Source organism: Ammospiza nelsoni, chromosome 14 (genome assembly GCF_027579445.1).
Source record: "Ammospiza nelsoni isolate bAmmNel1 chromosome 14, bAmmNel1.pri, whole genome shotgun sequence".
Taxonomy (NCBI): Eukaryota; Metazoa; Chordata; class Aves; order Passeriformes; family Passerellidae; genus Ammospiza; species Ammospiza nelsoni.
Window position 1 is genome coordinate 4,097,048 of NC_080646.1, and position 17,318 is coordinate 4,114,365.

Consider the following 17,318-nt stretch of genomic DNA (forward strand, 5'->3'; position numbering starts at 1 on the left):
AGTGTTGGTAATTACATTCCTTAAAAACCTGCCAGAAGTGCCCTGGGGTGCATGGGGTGAGAGGACAGGATGCCACGTGTGTTTTTTTGGGTAGGTAGGAGTGAGAGTTGTCTCTGCTGCTGGCTCTCAGGCATGAGAGTGTGACACCATTCACCCCCGTCACAGCCATCACCCAGGGAAGGAGCAGCATTCCAAGGTGAGCTGTCCTGCCCAGGAGCTCTGCCTAATCCTCCACGAGGCTGTGGAAGCCACACACCCCTTTCTGGTTGGGGCCACCTCTTCCCGGCTGCCGCTGGCCCGGAGCCCACACCATCCCCACAGATGCTTCTGGTGCTCACCTCTGCCTCCTCCCAGGGAATTTTCAGCCAAAGGCCACCTCTGGAAGTTGGCTGTGGGGTGTGTTGTGTCACTCCCTGTGCAGCTCATGACTCAGCAGTTGTACGGGTTTCGTACCTGTCAAGGACATGCCAGAAACCACAAATGTTCCTAAGCCAGCAACAGCAGAAGCATCTGGGAGTTTCCACTCAGCTGAAGACAACAATGTCTGCAGTAGATTTTCTTGCAAATTGGTTTCATTTCATTGCCAAGAGATGAGAGCAGGAAAAGGATGCCAAGGGATGAGGGCAGGAAAGCCAGCATCTGGATTTCCAGAGCCCGAAAAGGCCAAGATCACCAAGAGAACAAGTGACACATCACTGTGCACTGCAGTCTATTGAAGGCAAAGCAAGGCCATGAAACCACTGAATATTTTAGGAAAATCTCAGGCTGTGAGATCAATTAAAACACTGAGGTGCAAGAGAGCAAATTGCAAACATCTCTGCAGGTGCCAGGATGATAATGCCATTATTCAAACAAGCACTGGCACGGGAGCTGGCCTGTGGTGTGTGAGCCAGGTCCTGGTGCCAGACCCTGGGCAGGAGGGCTGCCCTGCTTCTCCTGCAATGGTGGCTCACCAAGCAGGGGCATCTCCTGGCATCCCAGAGTGCCTCCCAGAGCCCTGCCAGCCAGAGAGCCAGGAACACATGCCAGGCACGGCAGGATGGGCACAGCATTGATGGTTCCATTGCTCGGTTCACAGGAGCTCAGCTGGCACAGCTCAGAGAGCTGTGACAGCAAGAGCACAGCAAGCCCTGCTCCCTGCCCTCCTCTGCCACCCCCTGCCCTGGGCAGGGATTGGAGGATCCCTGTGATTTGGGTGTGAGGGGCAGGGAAGGGTTGAACAGGGAGGTCTGGGGATAGAACAGCTCCTCTTTGCTCAGGGGTTGGAGCTGTGATGCAGCCAAGATAACAGTGATTGGCGTGCCCTTGTCTGGGAAGGAGGCAGCAGTTGAAGGAGTGGGAGGAATCCCTGCCTGCTCAGGCCTGTGGGTGATGGCTGAGGCCTGGGAAAAGCGGCACCACTGTAATGGATGGAGAGCGTGGGTGGGGGAGAGAAAGAGGGGATGGTAAACAACCAAGCCTGGTCCATCCTGGATTTCCATCCTGCATTACATTAAAACATGCCAAGGCTGATGTTGAACTCCATGTCAGGCATTCTCTGTCATGCTTTTCCCTCCCCAAAGGAAAATTTTCTGGCAGCATGTGTTTAACAGTGAGTGTTGCAGGCAGACATGGAGATCCCCTTGAACTGTGAGCTGTTGGGAACCTCTCTAAACAGCCTTGAAGTCATTTTCCCAACATGCCTGGATCCCAAGTGTGTGCCAGATCCCCATAGGACAGTTTGGCTGGGATCAAACAGGAGATGCAAGTGATTGCTGTGATTGCTGGGTGAAGCCTATCTGAGCAGGAGGGGGAGGCTGAGTCCTCATGGAAATTCTCTGCTTTGGACTGGCCTGAGGCAGGGGTTGGAGTGGGGCTGAGGGAGGATTCAGCCTGTGATGTGCCAAGTGCATCAGGGAGTGACAGAATGGCTCAGCAAAATATCTGTGCATGGCTTGAGCACTGCTCAGAGTGTTTGGTGTGGATGGCCGAAAGTTGCATTTCATAAATTAAGAAAGATAAATTACTTGAGTGCAAGAGGGAAGGGTGTTGCTCTAAGCACTGCTTGGGCTTTCCTACCAGCTCACACAATGCACAACCAGCAGAGCCCCTCTCTCTAACCCTGTCCCTGTCCTGGTGTGCCATGTTTGATAGTCAAGTGTTTCACTGCTAGGTTTGGGCTTCTGCCTGGAAAAAATACATCCCTGGCATCCACCCAAGACCTATTTATAGCAGGAGCTCCTAGAAGGCAGTGTGACAACTCCAGAAAAGAAGGAATTGCCAAATCATCCTGCAGAGAGGAGCAAATGAACCCCTGGCCGCACACACCTGTGGGAGCCACGCGGTCCCAGAGCCCCAAACCCTGCTGAGGAATGGTACCAGGTGACCTCATGAGGGAAATGCTGAGAAGAATCAACAAGGACAGCTTAAGATTCCTGCACAAAATGCCATGCCATGAGCCCATGAGGTTTTTGTCCTTCTGTCAAGTCCCATGGAAACAAACCCTGAGGACACGATGAGCTGGCCCTCCAGTGACACGGTGCACACGGTGTCTGCAAAATCACCTGCACTGCAGAAATACTGATCTCTCCAGCCCTCAAGCTGCTCTTGGCTTTGCTGCACACCTTAAAAAAAGGATGTTCTGAAGAAGGCACCACCTCTGCAGTGTGACCAGTGTACCTGCACAGCTTGTTCCAATCAGGTAGATGCAATTTTTGCATTGAAAGTTGTTTCCCCTTTTGTAACTCCCCAGAGTTACAAAAGCAGATGTTTATTCTGCCCTGTCAGGAGCAGGTGGGCTGCAGGACAACCCAGGCTTTTCTTGCCTCTGTCTGGCCATTGCAAAGGGGTGACCTTGACCCTCCCTGGCTGAAGGGAGTTCAATGTATAATGGAGCACTGAGCCCAAATCCATGAAAAACAACAACAATAACAACAGAACCCCAAGGCAGACATTACCCAACTTCAGTGTGGAGCAGAGTGTCCTGTCCAGTGTATCATCCTGCCTCCTTCCTCATCCTTCTCTGTAAACACCGTTTATGTGTGGGTTTGTACAATCCATGTGTTCCCTGCAGTTCTGGGATCCCTTCACTTGTTCCACCCACTGGGCTAGTTGTAACAGGCACTAAATTATGGGGGTTTTGTTGCTTGCTTAGTTTATACACCTGCAGTTTCCTGGTTTATGTGTCCAGAGGTTTTAGTCTTTAATTTAATATTATTCATAGATTTTATTGAGTATTAGTTCACTTTGTAAAGCACCTTAATGGGCAGTGTCTGTTTAATTATATATGGCAAAGCCTATAGAAACAAAGGAAAATTGACCCATTTTGTTACAGCTGGTTTACAAAGATTCCCTGAGGTGACTGAGCATTGCTTTTCCTTTTTACTGTACTTCACACATTTCCAAACTCGTGTCAGCTCAGTTCTCATCCAGCCTCTCCCTCTGAAGCAGCCTCAGCGTGGCTGCTCCTCCTCCCTGCAGCCCCAAGCCCAAACCCAACATTTGTCAGCTGGCTGAGGCAGGAGGAAGGAGATGACACAGTTCTGTGGGCTGTTTTTTCCTGCTGCTACTGGAAACATGCAAAATTCTGATCACATCTGCTGTGGAGATGATATCAAGAAGAATTTTTCTACAAGTAAACCACAGCTAAATGTCTCTGGATTGGTTAAAGTGCCCTCTTTATGCAGTAGGAGCTGCCACAGGCACTGGGATGGGGTGTGCCCTTGTGGAGGTGCTGAGCACAGGGGGGTGTGTGAGCTGCAGCTCTGGTTTGTGTTGCTGAAATCTGTTGGAGCATCAGCTCCAGCGTCTCCTGGATGCAGCATTAATTAAACAGAATGGCCCTGCTCCAGGCCCCAGTGGACAGGCATCCACATGGCAACTGTGAGCCTTGTCAGCAGCAAGAGATTAAGGAATTAATTGGCAGGGTTAATCTTCGTGTCAGGGCTGGAAATGAATTGTTAATTTGTTTGGATGAGTGTAGAGTCCTCTCGCAGCGATGGCAGGTGGGATCACATGAGGGAAAGCCTGCAAACTGCCCTTCCTGGGGACCTTTATTTCACACCTCTGCTAACAGACATCTCCAGCTCTGTGCCCCCGAAGTGTGAGACTCCCAGGTGGGGCTGGAGCAGCTCCTCGAGTCACTGCCATCCTTGCAGGTGACAGCACAGCTGCTCCAGCCCGGGATGTGGGAGAAGCTCTGGCTGCAGCTTGGGAGGGCTCCCTGAATTCCAGCCTTTCTGATCTTGCTCCTGGTGCTAAACTGTTGTCTGTTCCTTGTGTCTGTGCAGGGCAGGTACTGATGGATGAGGCCACCTGCTCCAGGATCTGAGTGAGGGAGAGTTGTGCTCACACCAAAATGCCACTTTTGGGGCACAGAGTGCAGAACTTGATCAGACTGTGTGGACACAAACCCTCTCAGCCACATCTCCTCCAGGCTACTGCAGAAGGAGAATCTGTCAGGTCAGTCAATGCTTTTCCCTTTCTGCTTTCATTTTACACTCAGGATAGCAAAATATTTCCTTTAGTATCTTTTTAATTTCTTAAGGCTACTGAATTGGTCACATCACATCAAGACATGGGAGAAAAGCACTTCAGGCCTTAATAGATTTAAATGAAATTGTAACTTTTGTCACTTGTACTCTCTTTTGTGCACTGATTAGTCTAATTAGTTTAGCAATAAAAATCACTTTCTCCTCCAGCTGGGATCTGGTATGTTGTGACCAACACAACCTGATTCTAGACATGACATCACACAGGACTGGCCTATACAGAGACCTGGAATCTTCCTGGGTATGCAACAATCCTCTTTAAGACCTTGCAGTCAAAATCTTGCTTCTGTTCTCATCTCTATCAATGCCCAGTGCCTCATTTATGGGGAGACTGATGCTGTTACAAGGTGCTGTAAAAACCAGAGTTTTTCATTGCCAAAAATTGGCTGGGTTTAGCCTACTTGCTCCAACTTTCACCCTGGCTTTCATTTTTCTCCTCTCCTTACAGGCAGCCAGGTGGCTGAATGTCAGCCAAAACTAAGAAGGATCTCTTTTCATTTGAAGGGATGGCTGTTTGGAGATCTATCAGCAGCACAGCTGAATCTGCCCTGTGTAGCTAAGAAGGCCCACAGCATGTTGCTGGCATGAGCAGCCACTCCAGTGAACTCTCCACCTTTCACAGTTTTTTGACTTAAAATTATTATTAGTCATTTGTCCTAAAATGTCAATAATGCAGTGATATTCTAGCAGAGCTTTTCTGTACTGTCATTTCCTATTAATTGCTTAGAAATAACGACAACATAATCTGGAACGAGACTGTCACCTTGTCTATGCCATATATAAAATGTGAATACTAAAAGTGGACTGGGTTCATCCTAGACCTAATTAGTTCTTTGGAGAATTTACTTTGTGCAGCAGCCTGGACTGTCCATATTGATGTTAACATATTATATAATCAGCTTTGGAACAGGCAGCAGTCTGAAGGCTGGGCTCTGTGTCCCTGTGCTAAGTCAATACCCTGAGGAGAGCACTAAAAATCAGCAGAATTTGACTAGAAAATAGAATACAAATGACTGGGTATTGCAAGGAGTTGCAGAACAACTGATTATCTCCAAATCAACATTGTTTGCAAACTGTGCTCTCCCAACATGTTTTTATTGCTATATATATAGCAGAGATTTTACAAACTGAGTTAGATATTCCCTTTTGCTGTCCAAAGTGGGTGGTGAAGTCATGGAACATGCTATTTTGATAATTTGGAACATGCCCCAGGAGCTGATTAAATGATCTCTCTTTCTCTGTACGTACTCTGTGCGTTTCCATGCAAACATCAGAAGGGTCAGGGCTGCAAACATGAGCCTGCAGGAGCTGCTCTATCTCTGCCTGGCTTTTTACTACCTGTTTAAACACCACACAGATTTTAATAGACAGTTACAGCTTGTCAACTGAAATACTCCCCTATAAAAGCAAACAGTGGCTGAAGTGGAATTGCTACTGTGAACTTAATGGTAAGACATTTAACTATCATTTAGTGACAGAGCTTTTGAAAAAAATCTAAGACCAGTATTTGAGGTTTTGAATTTTCCTTTTCATGAATCATGACTCCTCTGGTGGTTCTGGTGCCTGAATAGACCCAAGAAATTCCTCCCTGGCACAGGTGCCCAGAGCAGCTGTGGCTGATCCCTGGCAGTGCCCAAGGCCAGGCTGGAAAGGCTTGGCGCAATCTGGAGTAGTGGAAGGTGTCCCTGCCCATGACAGAGGTGGGATGGGATGAGCTTTAAGGTCCTTTCCAATTTGAACTATTCTGTGATTCCACAATCCTGAACAGCATCTTCACCATGCTTTTCCAGGAAGAAATCTGCCATCTTCCCTCAAAAATGGAAACAGGAAGAAGAAATAACTGTTTGCTGTTGTTCCTCAAACCCTTGGGAGGCAGGACCCTGACGGATTCATCACCTCACTCCTGGCTCAGGTGAGCATGGGGCAGGCACAGTTTGTCACCTCTTTCCCCACAGCAGCAGGGACTCTGCTTCAGTCACTCTGCTCTCTGGTTCTAAGGCTGTTCTGATGTCTTTATTTTTAGTTTGTTGCTCTAATCTTGTCGACAGGAAACAATGAAATATCCTCTAAGATTAATATGAGAGATGAGAGATCCAATTAGAGCTCACATCCTTCAATCCTTACGGGTAAGAGCCCCTATTACACAATAACTGTGGGTGGGAGGAGGCCCTGTTTGATCAATTTGTTCCAGTTCTTGGTTATGAATAGTTCAGAGAACTAAAACAGTGACAGATGAAGGTATAATTCCCAGATCAGAGAAGAATTAGAGATCTGTAGGGTAGAATACAGGTATTTCTTGACATAGCACCAAACCAGAGATGAACAGCACAATGTAGATTTGACACTTTTATTAACAAAGAACCCATGGGGCTCATTCATTAGTACAAAATACAATCATGTTCCTGTATGTTAAACAGCTTTTTTTATTTTGTCTCTTTTAAACTGTTTCACAGTTATCAAAACAAAGCCCCTGCATATTGAACTTATTATTGTGCAAACAGTAATTATTTTTAAGGATCAATTTCTGCACTAAGCCAAGTGCCAGAGAGCAGAACTTTATCATGTTTTCACCCCTCCTTTGAAGGGCCACGTGTGCTTCCTAAGAAACACTTAATAGTTGACTTTTTTTGCAGCAAACAATCTAAGGCCACAGTTTATCTGCAAAGAATAGAAAACAACTCAAAAGATTTTAGAAAAAAAAAAAAAAAAAGCACACCTTTACCCTTCATACTGCTGTTTGCTTGACCATGATTATGCCAAGTAGCACACATCACCTATCAGGTAGTACAGTCCAAAAAGCACCTAATGTTCTTTAAGCTAATATTTTGAATTATTACCATGCAAGTTATTACACAACCAAATTACTTTTCAAGTAACTAAAATGGTATCTGTTTAAGGAAAAGATGCCTGTTCCCTTTCCAAATGATGTGAATGAAAATCCTTCATTGATTGTATGGGCAGGCCCTCCCTTAAACAAAAAGGCATGAGAGCTACACCTTGAGACTTAAATAATCATTTTTAGCATGTCCTTCCTAAATCATGCACTCAAATTTTGGTTAAAGCTGCATTTGCTATAGAAAACAATAATAAATATTGCAAATGGAAGGAGTAACTGCAGTTTGGAAATGTCAATCTCCACCAGTCTGTCTTCCACACTGATGCAAAAGGGATTTGAGGTGAAGTGCTAGAAATTAGACAATGTAAAGAAGTTAAACTAAAAGAAGACTAAAAATATATATCTGTGTATGCCTGTAGAAAAATCCCTGCTTAAGTGAAGACAGATTTCATAAAAACCATTCAGACCTTGTTTAAACTGCAGTTATTGATGGAATGAAGGAAACTGAATTGCTATTTTTGTAATTATCAGAAAGTACACTGTTTTACCACATGAAGCACCGCGTTTTAACCCCAAACCCTTCTGTAAGACATCTGGAGTGTTTCTAGTAGTCCAAAATCCCCTGTATTTCAGACAGGACTGTAAACGTGCATGTTGACAATGCTGTTTTCTGCTCCTGTAAGTGATCTGTTGGTGATTGTTTACTGTTCCCAATTGATGGCTGGCAGGAAGCAAACATTCTACTTTTAAATGAAGGCAGCAGAAGGGCAAGTAAATGCTGTGCCTTCACTCTTAGCAGCAACAAACTCTCACTGTTCTAAATGACCTGAGGAAGAAAACATTAAAATATTGCACCAAAACAAAATTAAACAGCAAAAACAAACAATGAAACACACCAACAAATATAGTATGGATAGCAAATGACCAGTGCAGCCCCTGACAATACATCTTTAGACAAAAATGCAGGAGTAATGAAAAGCTTTGTGCCATTACCAGAGAACTTTATTCCCCTGATGTCTGCTTTCACTTCAGTTATAAGCTATGTCTATTCTGGGTATATTTACACCTCTTATCTCATTCACTAACCACAGAAACCATTTAGGGTCCCTTTTAGAACCTTAAAGTATACTGGAGCTTTAACAAGACTTTTTTTGGTCTCAAATCTGACCGTAAGTAAATATCCAAAACAGAGGTAGGCTTATAAAGGCTTTTGAATAAATAAATATTGTCCTTTTTGCTAAGTATACTTGCTGCTGGCAAAAGGTTTCTCCCTTGCCATGCTTCCCCTTATCATGCTATCCATAGGCTTAAGATGCAGAAGAAGAACTCACAGTAGAAGAGGTTAGAATAATTCCCTTAAGAAATCCCTTGAAAGAAAGCATAGTGCATAAGCTCATCTCAAAGTTTACTGTTTGTTCCACACTTGTGTCTTGCACTCAGGAAATGGTGGCCTTTGCAATATTGTGTAATAGCATTTCTGTCATCCACGGTGTCCTCGGGATCATCATGAATGAGGAAATAGTACCACTTGGCAGTCGTGAGAAGGGCAGCTTCCCAGCCAATGTGACGTTAAGACTTTGCTCTGTGATGCAGCAGTGTTCCTTTTCTGGATGCAGACAGTGCCAAGCTGAAGCCCCTTGACCACTGGAATCTTTTGGAAATGTTTTCTTACCCCACACTCTGTTCTACTACAGGAGTTCTTGACATTGCTATATACATTCTTCCAGAGCGTTGCAAACAAAATAGAAATTTTTTTCTCTTCAGAAGATCCACACATCTCCTCCTTGTACTTTGTGTAGTGTATCCACTTTTTGGAAAACATTCAGTATTTCACTGATGCATTTTCTTTTCAGTATTTTCAGGTAATTCTCAAGTATCCAAAGCTCAGCTGCTCTCCTGTTATCCTCTGTGCAGACTAATCCAGCAGGTTCTCTTTTATCACCAAACGTGCTCACACCTCCTTCTCCATTTTCCTTTGCCTTTCTCGTACACAGACTGAAGTTTGGAAAAAGAAAACTGTTTCCTTTTTAGCTGCACTACCAGCTTAAGCAGCAGAAAGATTAAGACATTCATCACAATGATGCTCATTACAAATCCTCAGAGCATGAATGAAACGGGCTGAACTTCTTCTACATCAGTTGGATGTGGATCAATCTAAGTAGAGAAGAAAGACAACAATTACTGCCTGCAATTCCTGCATTTAGGTATGTGTTTGGGTTTTTTCTGCCATCTGACAATAAAAACACCACCTGCTATTTATTTTCTTACCTCAGAATAAAGAGGTGGAGGCTGAAACCGGAACTCTTGTATGTAAGCAAAGACAGGACAACACAACTGTTCCTCACAGTCAATGGGAGGTGGATAAGCAGGAGCATGTCTGGAAAACTCTTCCTCAGACACTACATCAGCATAATTTGGTGGTGCTGAAACACAAGAGATGCTTCTGTCATATTTCAAACTATTCACTCACTCACAGCAAGAACATCTGCATTACAGTATATCCAGGACCACAAAAACCGTGTTGGAAGTGCACTGAACACATAAATACAGTAACTAAAATTATGTTTTCATTAAACTCAGGTGATTCAGCAGGAATACAGAGAGTGCTGTGCTTTTAGGATAACTCCAGCAGCAAACCTGTGTTGTATTAGAATATTCCCACCATCAGAAGTTTGTTGTTTCAGTCAGATGGGGTACACAGAGACTTCAGGAAGGCTGGAGTTGAGGTAACCTCACCAATCATTTTGGACCTCAATTTAAGAACTTTGTGAGTCAGATTTCCATTGCCTACATCCCAGGCAGTGCCCTTAAAGTGGCACTGCACCCATCTGCTGCAGACAGTGCTGTGCTGGAGTAGAGACAGTTCAATATGTATTTATTACCTTCAGGCTGTTCAGGCATGGTCAATGCCAGCCAACTCATATCCATACTAAACTGGCTGGTAATGCTGGAGTTTCTGCTTGAAAATCCAATACATGGAATAGTGCCAATCACCACAGGCATTTCAATCATCAATTTCTTAGCACCAGGAATATGGATATACACCTATGTGACAACCCCCAAACAGAAGAAAAAAACATCATGAGACCCCATTGAATGCTGCTCTTAAAAGCTGCCCTACTCCCTACACTGCAAATTTAAAAATTAAGAGCTTTGTCATCCCAGATATGTTTAGCTAATACCCTGGCAGCTTTCCTTATTTTACAGCAGTTTCATTCTTTCTGTGACTTGTCTCTAAGTGACATTAAAAAATACAAACCATCTTGACAATAATTATACACTTGACTTTCAGTCTTATCTTCCCATTTCTGGAAAGAATCACTTAAAGATCCAATTCAGCTTGAAATGCTTTCCTAAAACAATCCTTGCATGTCTGAAACTAAGCTGCTTCTTCCTCAGAAACAGTTTTCCCTTTTCCACATTATTCCCACCTTTCCATCTCAGAATCTCTTTATGACCTTCAGTCTCTCATGTATGTGATTTATGATATTTATTTTTTGTAGAGTCATAGAATGGTTTGGGTTAGAAGGGATCTTAAAGATCATCTAGATCTAAACCCCCAGCAGGGGCTGGGACACCTTTCTCTGGATTTGTATTTATTGTAGCTCCCAAGTTAAAAACCTAACAGCTACTCAGTAAATTCTTCTGTTCCAAATTGAATGCAGTATCTACAGTTGGTACATTTGAAAACCCAATACTTACAGCTAATGAATATTCTACTCTAATAATGCAGCAGTCAAGTATAGATGGGGATACAGGTGGGATTTTCAGAGTTTTCCCATTCCAGGTATCTGTACTCCCAGAGGCAATGTGGTTTCCTCGGACATTGGCAACCATCTGACGGAAGGTTTTTGTCTTCCCACTGGCCAGGTAAGTTTGTGTTTGGAAAATGGCAGCTTTTGGAACAATCAAACGAGAAGAGCAGTTCTCAATTTCTGCATAGATTGGGATGGCTTCCCCTTAGAGACAGAAAAAGTCCAATGAATGATTGGTATTTACCAACTTTCCTCTGGGAGTATCAAAGCAAGTTACACAGCACGTACATCATCTGCAGTGTTATGAGAACAATACTTGGTAAGTTTCCTCAAGCCAGTTTATTTTTTTCAGAGTGGTATCCAGGCAAAATTATAGCCACCCACTATGTTTTACACATAAACAATGATTCATTTTGAAACATTAAGCATAATATGAACAAGCTATAAAAGCTTTATTTGCAAATTACGCCCCAATCTTCCTTTTATATAGTACTAAATGAATTTCAGGATGTTTTATTTTCTCAATGTATCTAATCTTGTCAAGATGAAGAAGCTGCTAAAGCTCATTCTTACCAAAGTGTAAACCTACACAAATAGGATGTAAAAATCTAATTACATCCCAGTTAAGTATTTTATCCCAGATAAAAACATTTTGCTGTTCTTTACACAGAAATGTACGTTGACTTTCCATAAGATTATTAACAGGACTTCCTTTCAATTAATATTCCCAAGGGGAAAGGTAAGATGATTTTTGAAAAAACTGAATTCATATGGATCTTAATTTACTCCTATTAAACAGAACTATTTTTTTAACTACAAAATGTTGGCTTCACTGAGATTAAAAAAAAACCACAACCTATTAGATGCTGAGTATTTATATTTTTAAGGTAACTACTCTTACCATTACAGTATCCCTTCCTCTCAATTTTGGCACTGAGAGACACTGGCCCAGAGGTGAAAAACCAACAGCCAACCATCTTCTCCTGACTTCTTAGAACAGGTGTCTATAAAATATAGAGTATTTTTTATTTTATGGGATAAAGCTCTCAATCACTTGCAGTTTAGTGTTATGCATATCAGTCATTGCAACCCAGCTCTAAAATCCACATGATCTGAATCCCTGAACTGCTCAATGCAACTGTAGTTTTTGCCACCATGTGAAACGGAGTCAAGGTGTGGCAATCTGAACGTTTCTCTTTTGAAATCCCAGTCTGTATTTGGACTGTAGGAAGTAACACAGACTAGTGTGTCTCTGCATGTGCTTTGTCTTCAAAATGAACTTTTTAAAGGTCTTATGGAATACTGTCGTGTTTATCTCCATGTTTCTCAGTGCAGAAGAATGCAAAATTCATTTTATCTGCAAACAGCTAACAGTTAATCAGGGAATTTTTTTACTTTTCTGTCTCTAAGGAAGGATAAATATATGTAGGCACTGGGCTAAGGGGATGCACCTTCATTACTTGCAAGCCACAAAACCCCTCCAAAAATGTAGAGGCATGACAAAAACCATCTAATTATTCAAGGACTGTCCCACTGGATGGCATTTACACTGCCTGTAACGTTTTCATTTGAATAAAGTCACAAGCACACATGTCAAGTGTCCAGGCCAGGATCAAAGCTGCTCAAAATTATTTGCTGGGCAGTGACACTCAGTCAATACAGTAATGAAAATTGGGTTTTTATTTTCTTTATTACAATGAAAAAACCCTGTTGTTTTGCACTTTTGGTGGTAGCCTTGGAATCCATTAAGATTGGCACTGCCATCCTGCTGTGTCTTCTGTGCAATAACCTATGGTCTCCTTTGTCCTTACAGAATGTGGGTATGATGCCTTCAAACTCCTCACCAATGAATATAAAGACTATTCTGCTTACAGATGTCACTGCCAAAATACCCCAAGTTCTGCCTAGAATGGATTAAAATGTAAGCATGTAATGAGGGGGAAAAAAAGCCTGCTCAAAACATCTCTTTTCTATGTTCACGTCATGATGTTAAAATTATCCTACCATTTAAAATAAAATAGAAATGACTCATTCATATTTAAATGAATAACCATTTAGATCCAGTTGCTATCATGAAAGTGCAAGGTATAATTTTATATTATTTTCATAATATGGGTTGAGATAAAAGAATCCAGCTCATTAGCTTCCATCTTGCCTATTTACTCATTACTTAATGCCTGATCTTTCTCATTACTCTACAGTATTTCCAGTGATTATTAAAAACTCAATGCTTTAATGTGGCCAAATCTGTCACAGGGAAATAACTGAAAGGATCTCTGGAGCAGCTGCATGCACACACTTCATGGTAGAAAACGACATGCAAAATGCAGGGATATGTAACATAATGGCCAGAGCCTAAATGACAGGCTGGGCATGATTAATACTCTTCCCTAATTACTGTTCCTCAACCTACTATTATTGTAGAGTTTAGGACACTGCAGCCCTGTGAATGTAGTTGCTCTGGTAAGAGTAACTACTCTGCACACACACATTACTATTATTAAGCCTTATTTATGCATCTGAAGCCTGCCTAACTTTTTGGCAGGAGCATCTCTGCCAGCAAGGATGTAATCAATGGTATTAAAAAAGCCACTCTGTTTGCTATTCACACAACCTAAGATAATCTATTTATAGAAAAAAGCTTAGGGAGCTTATATGCTTTCAGAAGTCAGAAAATGACGCTCTGGAATAACACGGGAAGGGTTATGGCTGGATGTGAGTGCTGCTTGGAAATGGTTTATTTATTTGCAGCTGGTTTTACAGGGGGAGGAGAAGTGGGGGACCCTCTTACCAGGAGAGCTGGTGAGCTGACATCGATATGGCTGATGACCTGCAGCTCTGTCTGCACGCTCTGGTCAGGCACAGCAGGCCTCTCCAGCACTGCTTTCACGTAGTACTGGATACTGCCATACTTCCCAGTAAAGGAGGTCACCAGAGGTCTGAAACGAGCAGTCATAAAACCATTACCTTCAATTAATATTCCAGCTTCAAACATTAACACTTCCTGCATATGTAAACATTTCCCAATTTACAGCTTGTACTTTTAGGGCCTTGGGGAAGCTGAAGCAAACAAGGCCTGTCTGTGTGGTGCTTGATTAAGACAAATATATAAAGCTGATACTAAAAAAAAACACAAGTCAAACTATATTAAGTTAATGTTCCACTACAAGCAGCATTCAGCACAATCCCTTCAGGTTGGATTATTGAACTTACTCTTGAGGGAGCTGAAAGCTGAACGGAAATTCGTGTCTTCCATCTAGAAGAATTAAGTTTTCCTCACCTGTAGAATAAGAATGAATAGTATGTGTTAGTTATTCCAGAAATAGAACAAAGCAGACACTTTTATAAATTATTTATGTATGAAAACACCCAGATGCAAGGAGTTTTTATTGATCCCAGTGGGTTCTGGACTGTGGCCCATATTTTATTTATGCTGTGATGTGATTTCAATGAAAAACAAAAATCAAGGAAACATGGGAGACCTTGAGATTCAGTGCAGGACTGTGGCCAATTTCTAATCCAAAATGGCTTCTCCAAAGCATAAAGTAAATTTCTTTTCAGCAAGACAAGAATTAATCTATTTTTCCAATTAACAATTAAACTAACTTCTGTGCCGAAAAATCTACCATTTAAGGTCAGCATGAAGAAACACTATAAATACACGAGCTCCCAATTTATTCACATAGGGCCTACTGTTACACAATTGACAAGGCCTGAATCTACTTTCCCTACAGATCAGCCCGAGCTGCGTTTCACCCTTACAGAACGAAATGTCGTCGTTCTGCCTTTAATTTTTTTCCAACGCTGCCGTAGTGCTGCAGTGTGTGAATGACAGAGCTCCGCCACAGCGAGCCTCCCCTGCCGCCTTAATCCACTGATGAGCCCCGGCTGCTTCCAGGGTCTTCCACGGCAGCTTCCCTGCCCGGGGCTGCCGCTACCGCACACCCAGCGCGGCGGGGCCAAACCTTCCGCACCCGCACAGCGCAGGGAACCCAGCTGCGCATTTATTTTATTTTATTCTATTCCAGTCCCGCTCGGCGCCTTTCAGCCCCCACACAGGGAATCATTCGGGAGGCCGCGGGTGAGGCGGCGATCCTCCCCGGGCCGAGCGCTGCGGCAGCGCTGTCCTGACGGAGCCCCGCGGCCGCTGCCCGTTCTGTTGGGTTCCTGTGCCCGTTCCGTCCGGTCCCTGTACCCGTTCTGTCGGGTCCCGGCGCCCGTTTTCACCCGGAGCGTTCAACCCTCCGCCTCCCCCCCGCCACCGCCGGCCGCCTTCCCGCAGCCCTTCCCCACTCCCGCAGCGCCACTCCCCCGGTGCCACCCCCGCTGCGGGAGCGGCCTGGCCCGCGCCCCCCCTCACCTTCGGGTGGGTCCCGCAGGAGGCTCTGCCGGATGTCCAGGTACCGCACCTCCGCCTCCCGCCGCGGCCCCGGCCCCGGGGCCCGCACCGCCACCCCCCACGTGCCCGCCCCGGGCACCGCGCCGGGGCTCTCGCTCCAAGCGACGCGCGCCCGGCCCGCGGCCTCCAGGCGCAGCCCGCGGAGCGGCAGCGGCCCCGCCAGCTCCAGCAGCACCTGCCCCGACACCGTGTCGCCGCTGCAGTAGCCGCCGCCGCCGCCTCCGCCGCGCCGGGCCTCGTCCTCCAGCACCAGGGCCAGCGTCTTCACCGCGCCGCCGGCCCCAGGGCCCGGCCCGGCCGCCGCCATCGCTCCCCGGCCGCGGGGAAACCGCGCCCGCCCTCGCCGAGCGCTTTAAACCCGCCCGTCTCCGCCAGCGCCCGCGGAGCTACGCCCCGCCCCCGCGCGCTGCCCATTGGCCGCCCCGCGGCCTCGCGCGCCGCCATTCGCCGCGGGCCGCCCCTGCGCCCCCGCCTCATTGGTACTCGGCGGGCGCACGCCCGGAGTGCGTCACGCTGCGTGATCGCCGCGCCGTGGCCAATCGCGCGCGGGCGAGAGCGCGTGGACAGCGCGGCGATTGGCGGGGCGGCGGCAGGGCCCCGGCGCGCGGGCCAATGGCGCGGCGCGGCCACCACGTGCACAGCCTGTGGGTAAACAGGGAGCGGGGGCGGGGCCGGGGGTGGGGCCGTGGGCGGGGCCCTCACCCCTCACGCCCCGCCGTGACGGGGCCCCGGGCGGCAGAGGCTGTTCGGGGGTCCCGTCCCTCCTTCGCCCCCTCCTATGGTCACTGCCCGCCAGCCCGGCGCTGTGGGAAAGCCGTGTGCCCTTGGTGACCCCGAGCTGAGGGGAAACCTTGTCTCTCGGTGTCCCCCGGGTGCTGCCGTGGGAGAGAGGGAGGCACCGCGGCGCTCTGAGGCGGTCTCAGCCTCTCCCTCTGACAGCCGGACTGGCTGGGACTGTTAAATATGGAAAAACGATGTGGTGCTGCTGTTAAATATGTAAAAAGGCGGTGGTGATGCTGTTCCCCCACTGCTTTCCTGGAGGTTACCTGCCTGTGTGAAGCCCTTTTTCACCCCCCTGAAGGGCAGGAGGTGAAGGCGTTTAGCTATAAAAAAGCCGTCCTGGACAGCGTGCAAACCTCGTGTCCACACAAATATTATGCATTTCTGCATCTTGTAAAGCAAGAAGCGCCCTGGTTCAAGAACTTTCTCTTGCAACCCGCTTGGGCAGTGAAATGGTTGCACCCCACTGCGTGCTGTCCCACTGAGCACATCATCCATTGGTAACACCTGGGAGATAAAATAAAGAATAAATGCAAAGTTTTGCTGTTATGTTTACAAGCAGAAGCTTAGGAAACTCCAACGAACTGGAAGAGTGGTGAATATGTCTGAGTGGCTGGGTGGGCACGGCCAGAATCATCATTCCCGCAGTGATGAGGGAATCTGTGCCCACCTCCAGCCAGCCCAAGCCATGCTGCAAACTGTGAAAAACACCAATCACCAATCACTTGTTTTTGTTTTTGTTTTTTTTTTAATTTTATTTTAAAAGTTTAATGATAATAAAACAGTTATAAAAATAACAATATAATTAGAGTAATTTGGACAATTTGGATTAGGACAATATGAGACAATAGAAACAAAGAGTTACAGATGTCCGGGTACCTTTTTCTGGGCAACATAAGCCTGAAAAAGGACACACATTAACAGAAGATTAACCCTTAAAAACAACAGCCTGTTGTATATTTATACATGTCACACATGATGCATAAATTCCATTCAAGTTTCTGTTTGGTCATCATCAA

At 45.5% G+C, this 17,318-nt stretch overlaps 1 protein-coding gene across 3 annotated transcripts; it reads right to left on the reverse strand.

The window, feature by feature from the left end:
- Positions 1-6,862: 6,862 nt before the first annotated feature.
- ARRDC4 (arrestin domain containing 4) lies at positions 6,863-15,827 on the reverse strand. Of its 3 annotated transcripts, XM_059482180.1 has the most exons (7): positions 15,481-15,827; positions 14,334-14,400; positions 13,912-14,059; positions 12,022-12,124; positions 11,068-11,324; positions 9,634-9,788; positions 6,863-9,519 (listed from the first exon to the last, which is right to left on the reverse strand). In XM_059482180.1, exons 1-6 carry the CDS (start codon positions 15,824-15,826, stop codon positions 9,765-9,767), a joined length of 945 nt encoding a protein of 314 aa, XP_059338163.1. In that variant the 5' UTR covers position 15,827; the 3' UTR covers positions 6,863-9,519; positions 9,634-9,764. The 3 variants fall into 3 exon arrangements, with proteins under 3 accessions (XP_059338163.1, XP_059338165.1, XP_059338164.1); XM_059482182.1 differs by lacking the exons at positions 11,068-11,324; positions 12,022-12,124; XM_059482181.1 differs by lacking the exons at positions 13,912-14,059; positions 14,334-14,400; positions 15,481-15,827 and adding an exon at positions 10,248-10,410 and having other exon boundaries at positions 12,022-13,497.
- Positions 15,828-17,318: the final 1,491 nt, after the last annotated feature.